A 16,336-nucleotide genomic window follows, 5' to 3' on the forward strand; every position below is an offset into this window, starting at 1 on the left:
CTACAAAATATGAGACATATTTGATGGAGGATTTCAAGCTTAGTTAATGGTGGTGGTTGGCATCAAAATGGGTCATAGACATATTTTTTTTTATAATGGGCTGAGTTGTTATATGTGTTAATCATATTTAGTAAATGGGTTATAAATGGGTCAAAACATAATATTGGTGTTAAATGGGTTTGTCACTTATTTATACCCAATCAACCTCCATGACTTTTCTCTTCATTCTTTCTCACCCTTAATTGATCTGGACCCTACTCACTTCGCACTCTCACCTCTATTTAGGTGAAGTTTTCCTATATTTAATTAATTATGAAAGTGTTTTAGTAATATGGATTGAATCGGGTACGGGTCATTAGATTTGCATTACATTGAAATGAGTCGAAAGCGGGTGAAACGGGTTTAGTTGGGTCAGGCCATTTTCGACTCGACCCAAATTGATCCACAGGTCTATTGGCAATCGAATTGGTATTGGGCACTAGGCGTTTGTTTATTATCCTTTTGAAAACATTAGTGTGCATACACGATAAAGATGTTGATTATCAAAGTAAGTGGGAACGGGCTGCCAAAGCAAAATGCATCAACTGATCCGGAAGGTCCACTAATAACGACGCTAGAGCACGTGGACCCGTCGAATCTTTTGCCCCTTCTTTTCTTTAACGCTCTTCTTGTCCTAGCCTGACATCGACAGGCATCATTTCTCGGAGCATCGCTCCACTTTTAGCAGTTTGCCTTTTTTTTTCTTTACTTGAACGCTCGTCACTCATTTCTTCTACGTTACAAATTTAGTCACCTCCCTCCACCCTAAGATAGAACCCCGTCACCGGAAATAAAAAGCCCAAAAAAAGAAGAAGATAAAATCTGCCCATAGGCACGCGACTGGCTGTCGCTGCACGTGCCTACCCGGCAATCGCCCTGGGGATTCCCCCCCTGCCCCCCCTGTTTGTTTTTGTGCTTATAAAATATGAACACCAATGAAAAAAAATTAAAACTTTTCCCTCCCTCCCCCCCAAAATCAGAAAATTACTCGTCGCCGTCTCAAAATCGACATGTCACGAAATATGGACACGACCCCTGTAGAATGGGTAGATAAATATTTCAATTCGATTATTGATTTCGTGTTTGGTTTACGCTTACTTAGTTCATGAAATTGATATGTACTATTGCCTCCTTAATGACCAATCATGAAAACTAGGGAATCTACGGGGGAATGTCACGTGACACATGTCCGGGGAACGGACATCCTGAATTTAAGGCAGGAGGAGGAAAAGAAATCTCAAGTAATTCAAAGGAAAGATTACTTTTTTATCGGTGGGGGCCAATTAACATGTGTCTGGCGTCGACTTCATGGTGTATATTGGGAAGATGGTGTCTCATTTTTAGCACCTGAGCTGCTTCTTCTTCTTCTGCTTCTCTCCTCGTTTTAGGGTTCTGAAGCCGATCCCCCTCCCGCATTGCTCTCGTAATTGTTCATCCCTCTGAATCTGCGACCTGTCTCGGGCATCTGGGTTGGCATCGTCGCGTCTTTTGTTGCGCGGCGAAGCCATAAAGGTCTTGACTTTTCTCTCTCTTCGCTCTTTTGGTAGATTCTTGGTGGTGGGCACAATGTCGAAAGCGGGAGCGCTGGATCTGGCGACGGGCCTCGGCGGGAAGATGGACAAGAGCGAAGTCCTGTCCGCCGTTGACCAGTACGTCGGCGTTTCTTGGTTTTTCTGTTCAAAGTGCCCGGTGAAATTGTGCTCTCTGTCTCTGTCTGCGGCGAGGCTTTATCCTCTGTTTTTTCTTCCTTTTACACTTAATACTTTGATGATCTGATTGCTTCGATTCATGCAAGGTTCGGACGCAGAAAATAATCTGTTCCTCCTCTATGCATACATGATGCGCTTCCTTCGATCTGAGCACGTGGGTGCTTGTGTGCTGACGTCTAATTTTTTTCGTTTCTTTTGGATTGGTGGACGGTGAGGAGTGAAGATGAAGCAATTGAAATTGATTGTCATATGGATGGCGATGGTTCAGATTCCGTCCCTCTCTAGTCTTCTGGACGCGTGGCTTCCTGTTTTTTTTTTTAACCTTTTTCTTTTTGGAGAGAAAAACATGAAGCTATTCATTCATCGCATCGAATTACATCATCAAGAATACAAGACCACAAATTTCTTGGGCAAGCGGCTTTCTTGGTTGTGGTCGTGGGAAGAGTGATTTTATGCTCCTCGATCTCACTTGAAGAGATTCATCCACCATGAGTGGACGCAGTTGATTAAGACACAAGACCTTCTGTGTTATTGAAGCATCACATTCAACTTAGCAATACACAGATAATAAAACGCACGCCTCCCTTGGGTTTTAGCGAAAAAAAAAGAATTGGCCCTTTGTATATCAATTCTATCCACTGGCAACTCGAGTCCACGTTGATCCCTTTGTATGTACTGATGTAAATAAGTATAAGTATTCTAATTCTTATCTAACTATGACCAAGGTTTTTAACGAAAGAAGAATCTTTGTCCTCTTTTCCCCTTTTAGGCTAGCTTGCAGAATGATTGAAGATTCACAAATTTGCACTAGCCTGAGAAACTTAGAACTGTGGCAATGTGATGAGTGACAGAAAGGGTTTTTCTTGAATGTTATTGCCTTGTTAGATCTGTCTCTCGACTTCTTTTGTCATTCCAAAAGCTGTCTTAATTAGCAACCTTTCGGCTGTTTAATAAATTGATTTGATGCACTGAAAACAGAAGGACTGCTTTAATCTCCAGATCGCTGGACATAAAAAAAAATGCACTTTTTTCATGAATGATTTGCGTAACCAGAGACAAACTGTACCTGCATGTTTTATGGACATTGAAAGGTACCTTTTTTTTTTTCTTGGATAATTGATAGACTAGACATTAAGTCTAGAGAATCAGTGAGACAAAACTTACATTTAAGGGATAGAGATAGAGAAGTATATAGAGCTTAGCATTTGGAAGTGTTTCATAAAGAAGCCTATAGAGAGAAACTAGAGGTTGCTGGTTACAGGACTGAAAGAGGAGGCTTGATGATAAAAGGAAAAGAAGGGGGACATCAAGCGAAAGTTTAGCATCCATTTATTGAGATCAAATCAGAATGCTTAAGGTTTAAATTTTTTCTGAGATGATGTCAAATGTCAATGGTGGCATTCTAATATCTAGACATGCCCTGATATATAATTTGAGAGATCATATGCAATATTTACTTGAGTAATGATGTTACTTGAATCCAAGATGTGATAAAAAGTAAAAGAAAGCAACTCATGTTCTTGTGGAAGCCTTTTTAGTTTGCGTATGATGACCATGTACTTCATGTCGCAGCTGCGCCTGTCCCTGTTCTAGGGACGTGCCTGCTAAAAATTTGGTATTATTTCCTGGTATTAACTATTTAACGAAAACTAGAAAATCGAAATATCTTTACATACCTGAGCAATTTCTCTTAACATTTTCACTTTGGAGAATTTCCAAGACAAGAGATATCATGCATTCGCCTACAGTTAGTCCCTAAACCTCTTGATGACCATGGTCGAATAAATAATTTTTTCTGCTGGTTTAGGTATGAGAAGTATCATGTCTGTTATGGAGGTGAGGAGGAAGAAAGGAAAGCTAACTATAGTGACATGGTAACATATCATCCATTGCTGCTTTCATGCCTCACCATACACTTGCTTTGTAGATTGCAACGCAGCCTTGCTAAATGATTAAAATTACTGGTCGATTTGATTTCTAATGCTGACGCTCTCTACAAATGCAACTTCAGGTGAATAAATATTACGATCTTGTTACCAGCTTTTATGAGTTTGGCTGGGGAGAATCTTTCCATTTTGCCCACAGGTGGTATTGCCATTTGCTCTTGATTCCGCTTCCATTTCATTTGTTATCTGTGGAGCCTTGTGCTTGAACGACTAGTAAATGCTAATTCTGCTGATTGTCTTGAACCCTCCAGATGGAAAGGGGAGTCTCTACGAGAGAGCATTAAGAGACATGAACACTTTCTTGCATTACAGCTAGGCTTAAAACCCGGACAGAAGGTTTATTCCTCTCAATGTGGATAGTTGATCATAATATTTTGATACAACCGTTTATTTGGTTCCAACGGTGATTTGAGTTTCTTACTTTCTTTCCCTCCCGTTACAGGTGCTGGACATAGGGTGTGGAATTGGTGGACCGCTTAGGGAAATAGCTCGATTCAGGTCAGACTTAAAACTCTATGTCCCATCATGGTGCCATTGTTCAGGTTATGGTGAAAGTTACAATTATAATCTCTTTCTCTCTGGCGCGGATGAACTGTCCACTGAACAAAGAGAGGCGTAAGAGTGTTACCATGACTCTTTCATCTTCTTTTCCTTAGTAAGGAACTAGCGGTGTCTAGTGCGTGCAACCATGCGTGCACATTTTACTGTTCTGTCTATCAACTTTAGTGTACTGTGCGTAATGCAAAGTTGAGTGGTGCGAACTGAAGCTGAACAGCTGGTCTCATCGTTGTAAATATCTCTCGTCTGTTCCTTAGAGATACAAACCGCTGAGCTAAGAGTTGCGTGCATACATCTGACAAGTAGTTTATTTTCCCGTGTGGTTCTTGTAGGCTGATATTTTCTCTTCTCCTTTTCACAGCTCCGCGTCTGTTACAGGATTAAACAACAATGAGTACCAGATAACAAGGGGAAAGGTGCCTTTATTTTCCTTTCCTTTTGATAGTGGTGAATTTATTATTTCTTTCAGGTTGACATGTTTTCTTGCTCCATAGGAACTAAACCGCGTTGCAGGTGTGGACAAGACATGCGGCTTTGTTAAGGTTGGTCAAATCCCAACTGAAATCTTTCTTTAGTGGAGGCTTTGACCAGTTCTTTTCTCTTTCTTGGTGATTGGGGTAATTCTTCAGTAGGTAGAGAGAACTTGAAACAGTTCTTGGAGAACCTCAGACATTATGCCATTTTTTTCCCCTTTTTTATGGTCATGTCATGTTTTCTATCTGGTTCTGTGTTTATTTACTATTACATGTAGACAAAAAAGGGCTATGGTGGAAGAACGCTTTGCCAATCATTGTTTCTTGGTGATGCAGGCTGATTTTATGAAGATGCCATTTTCTGATGATACTTTCGATGCTGTTTATGCAATTGAAGCTACCTGCCATGCACCTGATGCTGTATGTTACATTTAGCTTCATTCTTGGTTATGCACCTGTGCTTTTCAGGCACTTGAATTACATGTGATTAATGTGTTGGTCTTGATTTTTCTCTCTCTGGATGCGACAGTATGGGTGTTACAAAGAGATTTACCGAGTGTTAAAGCCCGGTCAGTATTTTGCTGCATATGAGTGGTGTATGACTGATTCCTTTGATCCCAACAATGAAAACCACCAAAAGATAAAGGTTGGTGTGATCTACTTTTTCTCCATTTTTTTTTTGTGTATTTATAATCCAATGAGCTCATTTATGCTGCAAATGTGACCGTATCGAACTGTTGCAGGCAGAAATTGAGATCGGAGATGGCCTTCCCGACATCAGGTTGACTGGGCAATGCATTGAAGCTCTAAAACAAGCAGGTTTTGAGGTAAGGATTTTCACATCTTGCGTTAAAAGTGGACTATGACTGCTAATAGAAAATTTGGACATGCGACCTGAAGTTATTTATCTGAAGGTCATATGGGAGAAAGATCTTGCTGCCGAGTCTCCTGTCCCTTGGTACCTGCCTTTGGATAAAACTCATTTTTCCTTGACTAGCTTCCGCCTCACGGCTGTTGGGCGTTTGATTACCAAAAACATGGTAAGGTTCATTTATGGTGAACTTTTGGCTTTTGGAGTGCTTCAATTTGAACACTAATGTGATCTTGTGGCTTTAAGTATTCGAAGTAATTTCAGCATATCATTTCGTGTATGATGATCATGCATGCAATGTAACTATTTTTACGTTCATAGGTCAAGGCTCTAGAGTACGTGGGCCTAGCCCCTAAAGGAAGCCAAAGGGTTCAAGATTTTCTGGAAAAGGCTGCGGAGGGCTTAGTTGAAGGTGGAAGGTGAGGGATTCAATTATCTGGTTCTCCTCAATGACCTGTCAATTCTACTTTGGAATATCTCAGTTGGTAGTCTTTCTTAGAATTTTTCATGGTAGTCGGACAATCAAAAAATTGGTATCACTGTGTTTGTGCCTGCTCAATAATCTCACAGGTAGAGTCTGGTTCTTCTACTGATTATTCCCCACAGAAAAGAAAAAAGAGACTGCTCTGATTGAATTAGATGGGCTTATAAAGTTTTACCCTTCCAATGTCCAATGTCGAATGCATAGCACTGACGAATCTTTCGTTGATCATGTACTCCAGGAAAGAAATCTTTACGCCAATGTACTTCTTCTTGGCCCGGAAGCCCCAATCTGGGAATCAGTGATGTGGGGATCATGCAAATTTAACTTATTCCAAAGAAATGGAGTCGTTCAGGATCCTGACTAGTTGGTAGAATTTCATGTGTTTAGATGATTGGACCATGAGTGTGCCTGCTGGTCGACATTTTGGCTTTTTCAGTTGCTTGTATGAGTGCCTTCTGTTTGTTCTTTTAAAACATGCTTGCTTGCCGCTAGCAATTTACATCAGATGTAGCCCAAGTTTGGATCTTTTCCAGTCGTCGAATGGACCAATCAACTTTCTACTACTTCAGATTTATGACCATGTCAATTTGGTCGTGTCGTAATAGTAGAACCGTATGTATTTCTGTACATTAATTCCGTGGTTATCGCATGGACACCTCGCAAATGTGGCGATATTTCAAATTCGGTATAGTTCACGATGAACCTGCAGTTTCTTCACAATCTAGTACACCCTCGAACACCATTATAGACTTGTTATCTCTTTCGCTGGTTAACATTAGAGACCGACTGATCAGACAGTTTTACCCTCAATAGCTCATTATACACGATTAACGTATGTAATGGGAATCGTATCTGAAGATGTTGGCCGAGAAGAAAATCCACCCGTCAGCGGTCGCCATCCTTTGGACTTCTTCAACGCCATTGAAAAATTCCATGACACTTCCACACGACTCCCAAAATATCTTGGGATTATTTTAGGTGTCGTAAATGTAATAGATGGCATTTGAATCTAGGTTTTGCAAGTCACAACGGGATTACATCTTCAGGAAGCCTTGGCTATCGGTCTTTCGCTGAAGAGTGTCCGGCTTGTTCGAAGCTGTGAGTTTGAACTATGAACTCTGGAAGAAGGAAACAAAAGATGGCAATTTCTCATGTCTCTTGGACTCAGCCAATTGACAAAAAAATCTCTATTTAATAACATGTGTAAACTGGAAAGGCTCGTTCCTCTCTCATCTGCAAAATATAACGTATTCTTTTCTAGGGAAACAGACCTCCTTTCTCTTGCTGAGTGCTGATGCAACTGGGTTAAAGCAGCAAGCAAGGCGATGCATACTGAGTTCTCATCGTAGCACTCGTGGTTGCCGGTTGTCCTATCTCTTGATTTTTGTCTTATTTTATCCTGCATTATATGTGGGTTAACGTTCAATCTAGCAAGATACCTCATGCGTCGCATACGTTCCTATCTTTTCTTAACACATTCAAATATGAGCAGTGAACAATTATGTGTCTTCTAAATAAAAGCTACAATGGAAAGAAAAGGATGGAAGAAACAAAAAAAAGAATTTCACTCCAAACAGACCGTTAATAACGTCTTCTTCTTGGCTTATAGCATTTAAACACACGTTTACATTCATTCTGAGACATATTTTTCTGGGTTTAAAAGTTCATCTGCGTCGGAATAAGCATGTTATTAGTTGTCCCATGTACAACCTGAAGACAAATAGATAGTCACCTTACTTATCTTGGCATAGGTATGAGCTGTCGCTGCTCGACTCTTGCCCGCAAGCAACCACAGGGATTCGCCACAAACGCACGTTTGTTGTTGTAATATTTTTTATTTTGGATTGATAGGCACGTTCGGAATTTCAAAAGCAAAAAAATCTCAAGTGTTGCTGCGCTACGTCGGGTCATTTTTAACTTGTGATAGTTATTTATTCGTCTTCAGGTTGTATACTAGACAACTGGCAACACGCTTGTTTTGGCACCATTTAGCACTGTCCTCTCCAGACCCTCGCTTTGCTTTGCATAATGTTGAAAAAATGCTTGTTCCTGCTTTGATCCTACCTATTTCCTGCACTATTTTTCTGATCCGTGCAGTATCAATTGATGCACGGGCGAAGAAAGCTCCAAAACGAGCTAATTCTTTTTCGAATCTCCTTGCTTTTGGTAGGTACATAGAGAGAGCAAGTTTATTGGTGGTGGTGGCAATGATGCCGAAAGCCAGAGCGCTGGATCTGGCAGCGGGCGTCGGCGGAACGATCGACAAAAGCGAAGTCCTCTCTGCGATTAACAAGTAGGCTTCTTCGCTGCTTTTTCTCTTGAAAATGCTGACATGGTGATTGATGGGATTATATCCGAACCGAATCAGAACAATCACACAGATAATAGAAAATTTGATACTCGAGTTTACCCAGGTTCACTCCAGAATAGGGTTACGTCTTGTAAAGGAGTTTCACTATGATATTTAAGTTTTACAATCACAACTACTCGTTACAATGATCTCTCGTACAAGTATAATATATAGGACTTAAAATGGGCCTAAAGCCGAAGCCTATCCGAATTCCTTTAATCCCACAACAAATGGGTCAGCTTAAAACATAAGCCAAAAACCCCGCCCGCTGTCCGGTCAGTGGGACCCCTGTTTCGGGAGCGCTGCCCCCGAGCTCCCGCATTCCGTGCACAGGGGTCACATGTCGTCGGATCATATTTCGATTTTCCTAAACTCACGTGGGCGTGCCCGGTATGAAAAATAAGAGTCCCCGAAGTATTTGCCAACTCCAACAGTGGTGACAAACAGATTGGGCCTCAGCCCAAGCACTAGTTGGTCGTTTCAACCCCCTCCATTCTTTGACCAAGGAGGAGACCGTGGGTGCTGCTGAAGCAGTTACCTCACCTATATATAGCACGCCAAAGGGCACCACGCATCCGAACACATTTGTTCCCAACAAGTAGTTGCCCAGTTCTTTGCGGATGCTAGATTTATGGAAAGTATAAGTTTCGAAACCATTAGACAACAAGTGACAACGATATAGCGGTTAGGTTTGAGCTAATGCTAATGCTTCCCTTCATTGACAGTTAAAAGTCAACCATCTTTAAATTTCTGAAGATTAGTTTGACAATTGATAGCTTATACAGTGACGTTTAAGAAAAAGAGTAAGGTAAAAAGGATCGCCAAGTTTACATGTCTGGGCGATTTCCTCATCGTGTAGGTTGGAAAATCATTGCAAAAGTTGCTGTTTCCAACTTGCGTATCCATAGATAGTTGATGGGCTGTTTATGGTAAATTTCCTGAGATCTTTGCTAATGGGAAAGGTTTATCAAGTCCGTTGGAATAATTTTTTCTGGCTTCGCCAATGACTGCGAGTGAGTGCCTTTTGGTCCCTGAGTTCGTGCGATTCAGGCTATTTAAACTCCCAGGAAGCTTCAAGATATAATCCCACAACTCAACACAGATCTGTCGTGGCAACGCAATGAAAGATAGACAGAAGATCTTGTTTGAATGTTTTGCCTTTGCTGGATCTTCGTCCCTCAACTTTATCCACTTGTTTAAATTGCTAAATGCAATCAAAATGAAAGATGCCAATCCCTTCTATCTGCAGGAGCAACCTTACCTGTTGTTCTAGGCACCTTTCTGATTTATCTAGTCTGAAGTGAGTTTGACTCCAATGGTAGTGACAACGAGTAAGATCGTTGATATTAAGTCAGGTTCCCATCGGGTCAACTAGAAAATAATTGCAATTTCCTTTCATGCCCGAGCACGTTGGTATTCTGTAGCTCCCACACCTAGGGTCCTTTAATCGCCCGATAGCCACCGTGGACCTTAATAGACTCTTTTTTTTTGTTGCTGGTTTAGGTATGAAAAGTATCATGTCTGCTATGGAGGTGAGGAGGGAGAAAGGAAGCTAACTACAGTGACATGGTAAGTGAATGTTCCAAAGTCCAAACCAGTACTCTGGTCTCAGCATTTGTCCCCGTGTCAGAAAGATAACTATGCGTCCCCTGAGCCAATAATATTTGTTTTTGGCTCTCAACCAAAGCTAGCTCATTTACTAGCCCTTTTAGAATGTAGAACAGCCCTGTGATGGATGACTAAAACTACTGGTTTGTATTGCTTTTCTAATCGCCCAAGACAATCTCCATAATGCAACTGCAGGTCAAAAAATATTATGATCTTGTTACCAGCTTTTATGAGTATGGCTGGGGGGAGTCCTTCCATTTGCACGCAGGTCGTATGTTTCCCATGCGCTCTTGATTTCACGCCCATGTCTGCGGACTCCTGTACTACTTCATACATGGCGCTGATTGTGTTGTTGATCCTGCAGATGGAAAGGGGAGTCTCAACAAGAGAGCATGAAGAGACATGAACACTTCCTCGCATCGCAGCTAGCCTTAAAACCAGGTTACGAGGTTTGTTCCTCTCAGTGTGGATACAAGATCATGAGATTTTTTCACAATTTTGTATGTTTTAAAATGGTAATTTTACAATTATTATTTACTTCCGCTCCCATTATAGATGCTGGATGTAGGGTGCGGAATTGGTGGACCTCTCAGGGAAATAGCTCGATTCAGGTTAACATATAATTCTCTCTGTTCCCATCATGGAGACATAGTTCCGGTTATGTTCGAAGTTGCAATCAGATCTTCCGGTTCTGATGATATGTTTACTGAACTGAGGCACCGAGCCATAAGAATCAGAATGTTACCAATTGCCATAACTTCTTACCTTCTCTTTCTCGGAAGAGCCAAAAAAAGAATTAGCAGTGCCTAGGATGTGCGACTGTGCATGCACGTGTAATTGCAACACAGTAGTTGAATTTATTTGGCCGCGCACAACTTAGAGAAGTGGGTTGATGCGTTAGAAGCTTAATACTGGGGTGGCCTCGTCCTCCTGAATATCTTTCATCTGATCTGTCCATAAACATACTCCCGAGCTAAGATTTGTGTGCATACATCTGATAAGTAGCTTAGTGTTTTTAATTATTGTTCTTGTAGACAGACACTCTTCCTTTTCTACTTCGCAGCTTCACATCTATTACAGGATTAAACAACAATGAGTACCAGATAACAAGGGGAGAGGTGACTTCAACTCTTCAAAACATCAAATTTATCATAGTTCACCAGTTGACAGGTTTGCTTGCTCCATAGGAACTTAATCGCATTGCAGGTGTGGACAAGACATGCAAATTTGTTAAGGTAAGTCTGATGTCCGATTTCAATGGGAACTCTTTTATCAACCATTTGTGTTTCTTACGCTGTTAGCATCATGTTGAGTCCTATATTCACAATTTGTGTCTACGCACTTGGAAGACAAATATATGGTATGGGGTGGAAAATATCTCGAAAATCATTGTTTCTTGCTGATGCCTGCAGGCTGATTTCATGCATATGCCATTCTCCGACAATACTTTTGATGCAGTTTATGCAATTGAAGCTACCTGCCATGCACCCAATGTCGTATGTGACTTTCAGATATGTTGTTGGTTGTGCACAGGAGGATTGTCGACATGCTAGGACCACTCATAACTTAACGAGCTTGTCTCGCTTTTCTTTTGCCTCTGATCTGGACAGTATGGATGTTACAAAGAGATTTTCAGAGTATTAAAGCCTGGGCAGTATTTTGCTGCATACGAGTGGTGCATGACCGATTCGTTTGATCCACACAACAAAAGCACCAAGATATTAAGGTGGTTGTACAGAGATCCATCCATATTATTGAGCATGTGCAATTTAACTGATACGGAATTTATTAGTGGTGCGTTTCTGGACCGATTGGACAAACAGAAGTCCAAACGGAAAGCGAAACGGTGATGCGATTAGATGGTTTTTTTTTTCTATTATTTTAGTATTAATTTTAAGGGTCGTTTTTGTAATTTTGCTATTTGATGCTTATTAACTTTCCAATTCAGATTAAGTAACTTTCCTATTTGATTAGGTTTCCAATTCAGATTAGGTAAATTTCCTATTATGATTAGGTTTCCTATTGTAATTAGGTTTAACCCCTATAAAAGGGTGTTTAGGGTTTGTTTTGAAGACAGAATATTACTATCATCAATATTGAATTTCGAGATTTTTCTCTCTAAGCAAGGTTTTGCTTAAATTATTCGCGGAACGCTGCGTCAGGTGGTATCAGAGCCTATGGCGACTGGCGGTGGTCTTCGTGACGATGCTCAGGAGACTGGAGCCCCAACCCTTGGGGACGACGCGTTGCAACTTTTGGAGCAGCGTTTAATGGAACGCTTGGATCAACGATTCGATCAAAGTCTTCGTCGTTTCGAAGAATGATTTGACGAGTTAACAGAACGATTCGAAGGTCTCGCCGTTGATGTGAACCGGAATCGGCGGAACGATAGAAGGCCGGGTGCAGATCTTGCTCGCGGTGATCCTGTTGATAGGCCTGTTCTTGTCCACAGGCAGAATAACCCTCTATTTTCAGAGAGTTCAGAAGAAGAAGAAACTGAAATTTTTGATGAGGAACGTGCTGATTATGGCGGCAGACGTTGTCATGGAGGATTTCAAAGAGGATATGATCGGAGAGATGGAAGACGACGTTACGACGATCGTGAAGGTAACGACTTTAAATTGAAAGTCGATATCCCTTATTTTAATGGTAATCTGGGTATAGAAGAATTTCTGGATTGGCTTGCTGATATAGATAGATTTTTCGATTATATGGAAACCCCTTATGAAAAAAGGGTGCGATTAGTAGCCTGTAGATTAAAGGGGGTGCGTCTGCATGGTGGGAGAGATTGCAGAATAAGAGGGAGCGAGAAGGGAAAGAGAGAGTTCGAACTTGGACTAGAATGAAAAGGCTGTTGAAGCAAGAATTCCTTCCACCCGATTATGAACAGATTATGTTCCAACAGTATCAACATTGCCAGCAGGGAAATCGGACTGTGCATGAATATACGGCCGAATTTATGAGATTGGTGGAGCGGAATAATTTATCAGAGACGGAGGGACAGCAAGTGGCCAGATATCTCGATGGTTTAAAACCCTTCATTCGAGATAAAATTGGAGTGCAGTTTCTGCGAAATTTAACTGAAGCCAAGAATATGGCGATGAAGGCAGAATTGATGCAGCAAGACAGGGGAAGAAGAGGCTACGAAAATTATTGAGGTAGCAGTTCGAGCAGTTCGGTAGAAAAGAGCAGTTTCAATAATCGCTTTAACGCAGGGCGAAATCAGGAAGATAAGCACAGATGAAAGCAGGGGTTTGCGAGCCGTTATATCCAGATCCTGATTTTAACTCGAGGACGAGTTCTCTTCAAGTGGAGGAGAATGATGTAGAATTTATTAGTGGTGCATTTCTGGACCGATTGGACAAACAGAAGTCCAAACGGAAAGCGAAACGGTGATGCGATTAGGTGGTTTTTTTTTCTATTATTTTAGTATTAATTTTAAGGGTCGTTTTTGTAATTTTGCTATTTGATGCTTATTAACTTTCCAATTCAGATTAGGTAACTTTTCTATTTGATTAGGTTTCCAATTCAGATTAGGTAACTTTCCTATTATGATTAGGTTTCCTATTGTAATTAGGTTTAACCCTTATAAAAGGGTGTTTAGGGTTTGTTTTGAAGACAGAACATTATTATCATCAATATTGAATTTCGAGATTTTTCTCTCTAAGCAAGATTTTGCTTAAATTATTCGCGGAACGCTGCGTCATTAACGAGTTCAGTTTATGATGCAAACAAGACCGCGCTGAATTGTTTCAGGCAGAGATCGAGATAGGAAATGGCCTTCCAGACACCCGGCTGACCGTGCAATGCATTGAAGCTTTAAAACAAGCAGGTTTTGAGGTAAGCTGTTTTTATGAAGTTGCTTGCATTAAAGTGGAATACGACTGCTAAAAAGTCTCAGCTCTCTCCTCTCGACCTATGACTCGACGTTTGCTGATGTGAAGGTCATATGGGAGAAAGATTTAGCCGATGGCTCTCCAGTCCCTTGGTACCAGACTCTGGACAGAAACCATTTCTCCTTGAGTAGCTTCCGCGCAACGGCTCTCGGGCGTTTGATTACCAGAATCACGGTAAGCTTGTTAGTGCCGCCACCTTCTGAATTTAGTATGCTTTAGGGAGGTAAGCATAAGCATTCAATCTGATCTTGTGGCTTTTAATATTCGAAATACAATCGGCATATTATCTCTAGTATAGTGATTCTTGCATGTGATGTACCATAGGTCATGTCTCTCGAGTGCGTGGGGCTAGCCCCAGAAGGAAGCCTAAGGGTGCTAAAAGTTCTGGAGAGGGCTGTGGAGGGCTTAGTTAAAGGCGGAAGGTGAGCGATCCGATTTTCAATCTCGGTCCCCTCAATTTACTTTCGAAGCTACTTTAGAACGTCTCAATTGAGAAATCTGTACTCACATGGGGCATTAGTGTCTGCACTCAGTAGAGCTTGTGGATGTGGTTTATGGGGTTGCATTGCTGGTTTAGGTCTGACTTCAAGGGTCATAACCTGAAAACACCAGCGGCTTTTAGTGAGAATTACAGTTGCATTCTCTTAAAGGGTAGATTCCAGTTTACATACGCAGAGATTTAAAACAAACTGCTCTGTTTGAATTCGCTAGCCTTGAATTTTATTTAGTCTGCGTCCAACCTTTGGTGAAATAAGTGCTAATGATGAGTCTAATGCTAATCATGTACTTCAGGACAGGAATTTTTATGCCGATGTACTTCTTCTTGTGTCGGAAGCCTCAGTGTGAGAGTTCAGTGATGTCGCGGGGATCGTGCTAATTGAACTTATGACAAAGAAATGGTGTCTTCCAGAGTCAGAATGGCACTATCGCCTGTGTTGAATTTTGAGTGTGAGAGTGTGGTGCGTGGAGTTCGCTTTTCAGTTGCTCGTCGGAATTGTGCTCCTTTAAGACATGGTGTTCGCTGCGGTTGGATCTTTTCCAGGAACCATCTTGTCGCGCGAAACATCGATCACCATGTCCATTGTATCGCTTCTTAATTTGTGCAACGGTATGTGCCGCAGTACCTAGTAATTCTCACTACTTGGCGGTTAAACAGATTGCAGATTTCCTGCATCTGCAGTGTACACCATACACGCAATGCACCAGCGCAGATGAAACTACAGATTCGTCCGAACCCGACACCCATTCTAGCATATACCCTTTAACACCATGAGAGTGATTTTTGCGGGTCCAGGCCATCTTTCGCTCATCCCGATCGCAGAGAATCAAAAGCCATGGCCTTTCTTACTTTAGATAATACGTTCTGTCTGTTATTAATTACATTATGATATGGCTATGCCATCTTTATAGCAGGCCATTTTGTATTTCTGCAATTGCCTATGATTCAAGTTAGTTGTGAGTTCCTGTCACAAGTCAGCAAATGACACATAAAGAGCAGAACGAGGCGTAACTCAACAACTTCCATGTTCAACTCATTTGTGCAATAAGTACTTGCATCACATTGACAATCCAGAACTAACCCACAACTTAATAGGAGAAATGTCTATAAATAATTTAAATTAAGGTAAAAAATTTCATACAAGAGTTCGTAAATTGAAAACGTAATTAAGAAATGTTAATAAATGTTAATAATAGATAAAAAAAAGTTGACAATAAAATAAAAATAAAGAATGAGAGTTCGTAAACCGGTCAGTAACTTAATCGAAAAAAAGCCCGTAAGTCACTTAAATAAAAGTTCGTAAATCATATAAGAGTTGGCAACTTTGAGACTTTGATAGAAAAAAAAAAGGACGGTTATCAACTCTTTGAGAAATCTACCAATAGGAGAAGGCCCGATTGAGAGAAGAAACGGTAGAATTAAACCTTTGATTTTGGACCGGTGAGTTCGAGTTTGCAAATAGTATTCGGAAAAGCATATGAAATAGGAAGGGGTTTGTTTTAATTTTTCATACCTCGTGTCTAAAAATGAAAAATAACTAAAATGGTACATATTGAAAAAATCTATATCCTAATCCACTAAAACCAGAAAAAAGTGCCAGACTTCATACAAAATTATCATGTAATTACAAATTCACTCGAAATGAAAAAGAAATTTGGAACGATATTTTTTTTTGGGGGGGTTCTTTTCTTTTCCGCAACCTACGAAATTGGAATTTAAAAATAAATAGCACATTTGACTTATAACTTTTCACATCTTTTAGTTAGAGTGAACGGCACCTTTTCGTGTTCGAGGAAAAAGTAGCGGAAACTTCTTGAAAAAAAGTATGAAGATCGGAACCAGAAAAAAGAAAAAAAGATAATAATAAATATCGAAACTGTGAATGAAGAACAAATTCATGGAA

At 40.7% G+C, this 16,336-nt stretch overlaps 2 protein-coding genes across 4 annotated transcripts; both read left to right on the forward strand.

Moving 5' to 3' along the window:
- The first annotated feature begins 1,303 nt into the window (after positions 1-1,303).
- On the forward strand, positions 1,304-6,707 carry LOC115691679 (cycloartenol-C-24-methyltransferase). 3 transcript variants are annotated; one of them, XM_030618387.2, is made up of 14 exons: positions 1,304-1,462; positions 1,587-1,688; positions 3,556-3,622; positions 3,760-3,833; positions 3,946-4,030; positions 4,137-4,192; positions 4,614-4,668; positions 4,747-4,794; positions 5,062-5,145; positions 5,255-5,371; positions 5,469-5,552; positions 5,640-5,765; positions 5,918-6,015; positions 6,319-6,707. In XM_030618387.2, exons 2-14 carry the CDS (start codon positions 1,606-1,608, stop codon positions 6,380-6,382), a joined length of 1,041 nt encoding a protein of 346 aa, XP_030474247.1. In that variant the 5' UTR covers positions 1,304-1,462; positions 1,587-1,605; the 3' UTR covers positions 6,383-6,707. The 3 variants fall into 3 exon arrangements, with proteins under 3 accessions (XP_030474247.1, XP_056164551.1, XP_056164552.1); XM_056308576.1 differs by having other exon boundaries at positions 1,320-1,468; XM_056308577.1 differs by lacking the exons at positions 1,304-1,462; positions 1,587-1,688 and adding an exon at positions 1,533-1,551.
- Positions 6,708-8,290: 1,583 nt separating this feature from the next.
- Positions 8,291-15,389, forward strand: LOC115691685 (cycloartenol-C-24-methyltransferase-like). The gene is made up of 10 exons (XM_056308157.1): positions 8,291-8,373; positions 10,403-10,487; positions 10,594-10,649; positions 11,102-11,156; positions 11,226-11,273; positions 11,451-11,534; positions 13,795-13,878; positions 13,983-14,108; positions 14,259-14,356; positions 14,727-15,389. The coding sequence occupies exons 1-10, from the start codon at positions 8,291-8,293 to the stop codon at positions 14,809-14,811; spliced, it is 804 nt and encodes a 267-aa protein (XP_056164132.1). The 3' UTR covers positions 14,812-15,389.
- The last annotated feature ends 947 nt before the right edge of the window (positions 15,390-16,336 follow it).

The sequence above is a fragment of the Syzygium oleosum genome, unplaced genomic scaffold, assembly GCF_021117445.2.
Source record: "Syzygium oleosum isolate NSW1041296 unplaced genomic scaffold, Sole_v2.1 Sole_v2.02, whole genome shotgun sequence".
NCBI lineage: Eukaryota > Viridiplantae > Streptophyta > Magnoliopsida > Myrtales > Myrtaceae > Syzygium > Syzygium oleosum.

Excerpts from the sequence above, each read along its gene's own strand:
- LOC115691679 (XM_030618387.2), top strand. The coding sequence starts at position 1,606 with ATGTCGAAAGCGGGAGCGCTGGATCTGGCGACGGGCCTCGGCGGGAAG. Across the intron at positions 4,193-4,613 it reads AGGGAAATAGCTCGATTCAG|CTCCGCGTCTGTTACAGGAT; the intron begins GTCAGACTTAAA and ends TCCTTTTCACAG. Across the intron at positions 4,669-4,746 it reads ACCAGATAACAAGGGGAAAG|GAACTAAACCGCGTTGCAGG; the intron begins GTGCCTTTATTT and ends CTTGCTCCATAG.
- LOC115691685 (XM_056308157.1), top strand. The coding sequence starts at position 8,291 with ATGCCGAAAGCCAGAGCGCTGGATCTGGCAGCGGGCGTCGGCGGAACG. Across the intron at positions 11,274-11,450 it reads AGACATGCAAATTTGTTAAG|GCTGATTTCATGCATATGCC; the intron begins GTAAGTCTGATG and ends TGATGCCTGCAG. Across the intron at positions 14,109-14,258 it reads GTTTGATTACCAGAATCACG|GTCATGTCTCTCGAGTGCGT; the intron begins GTAAGCTTGTTA and ends GATGTACCATAG.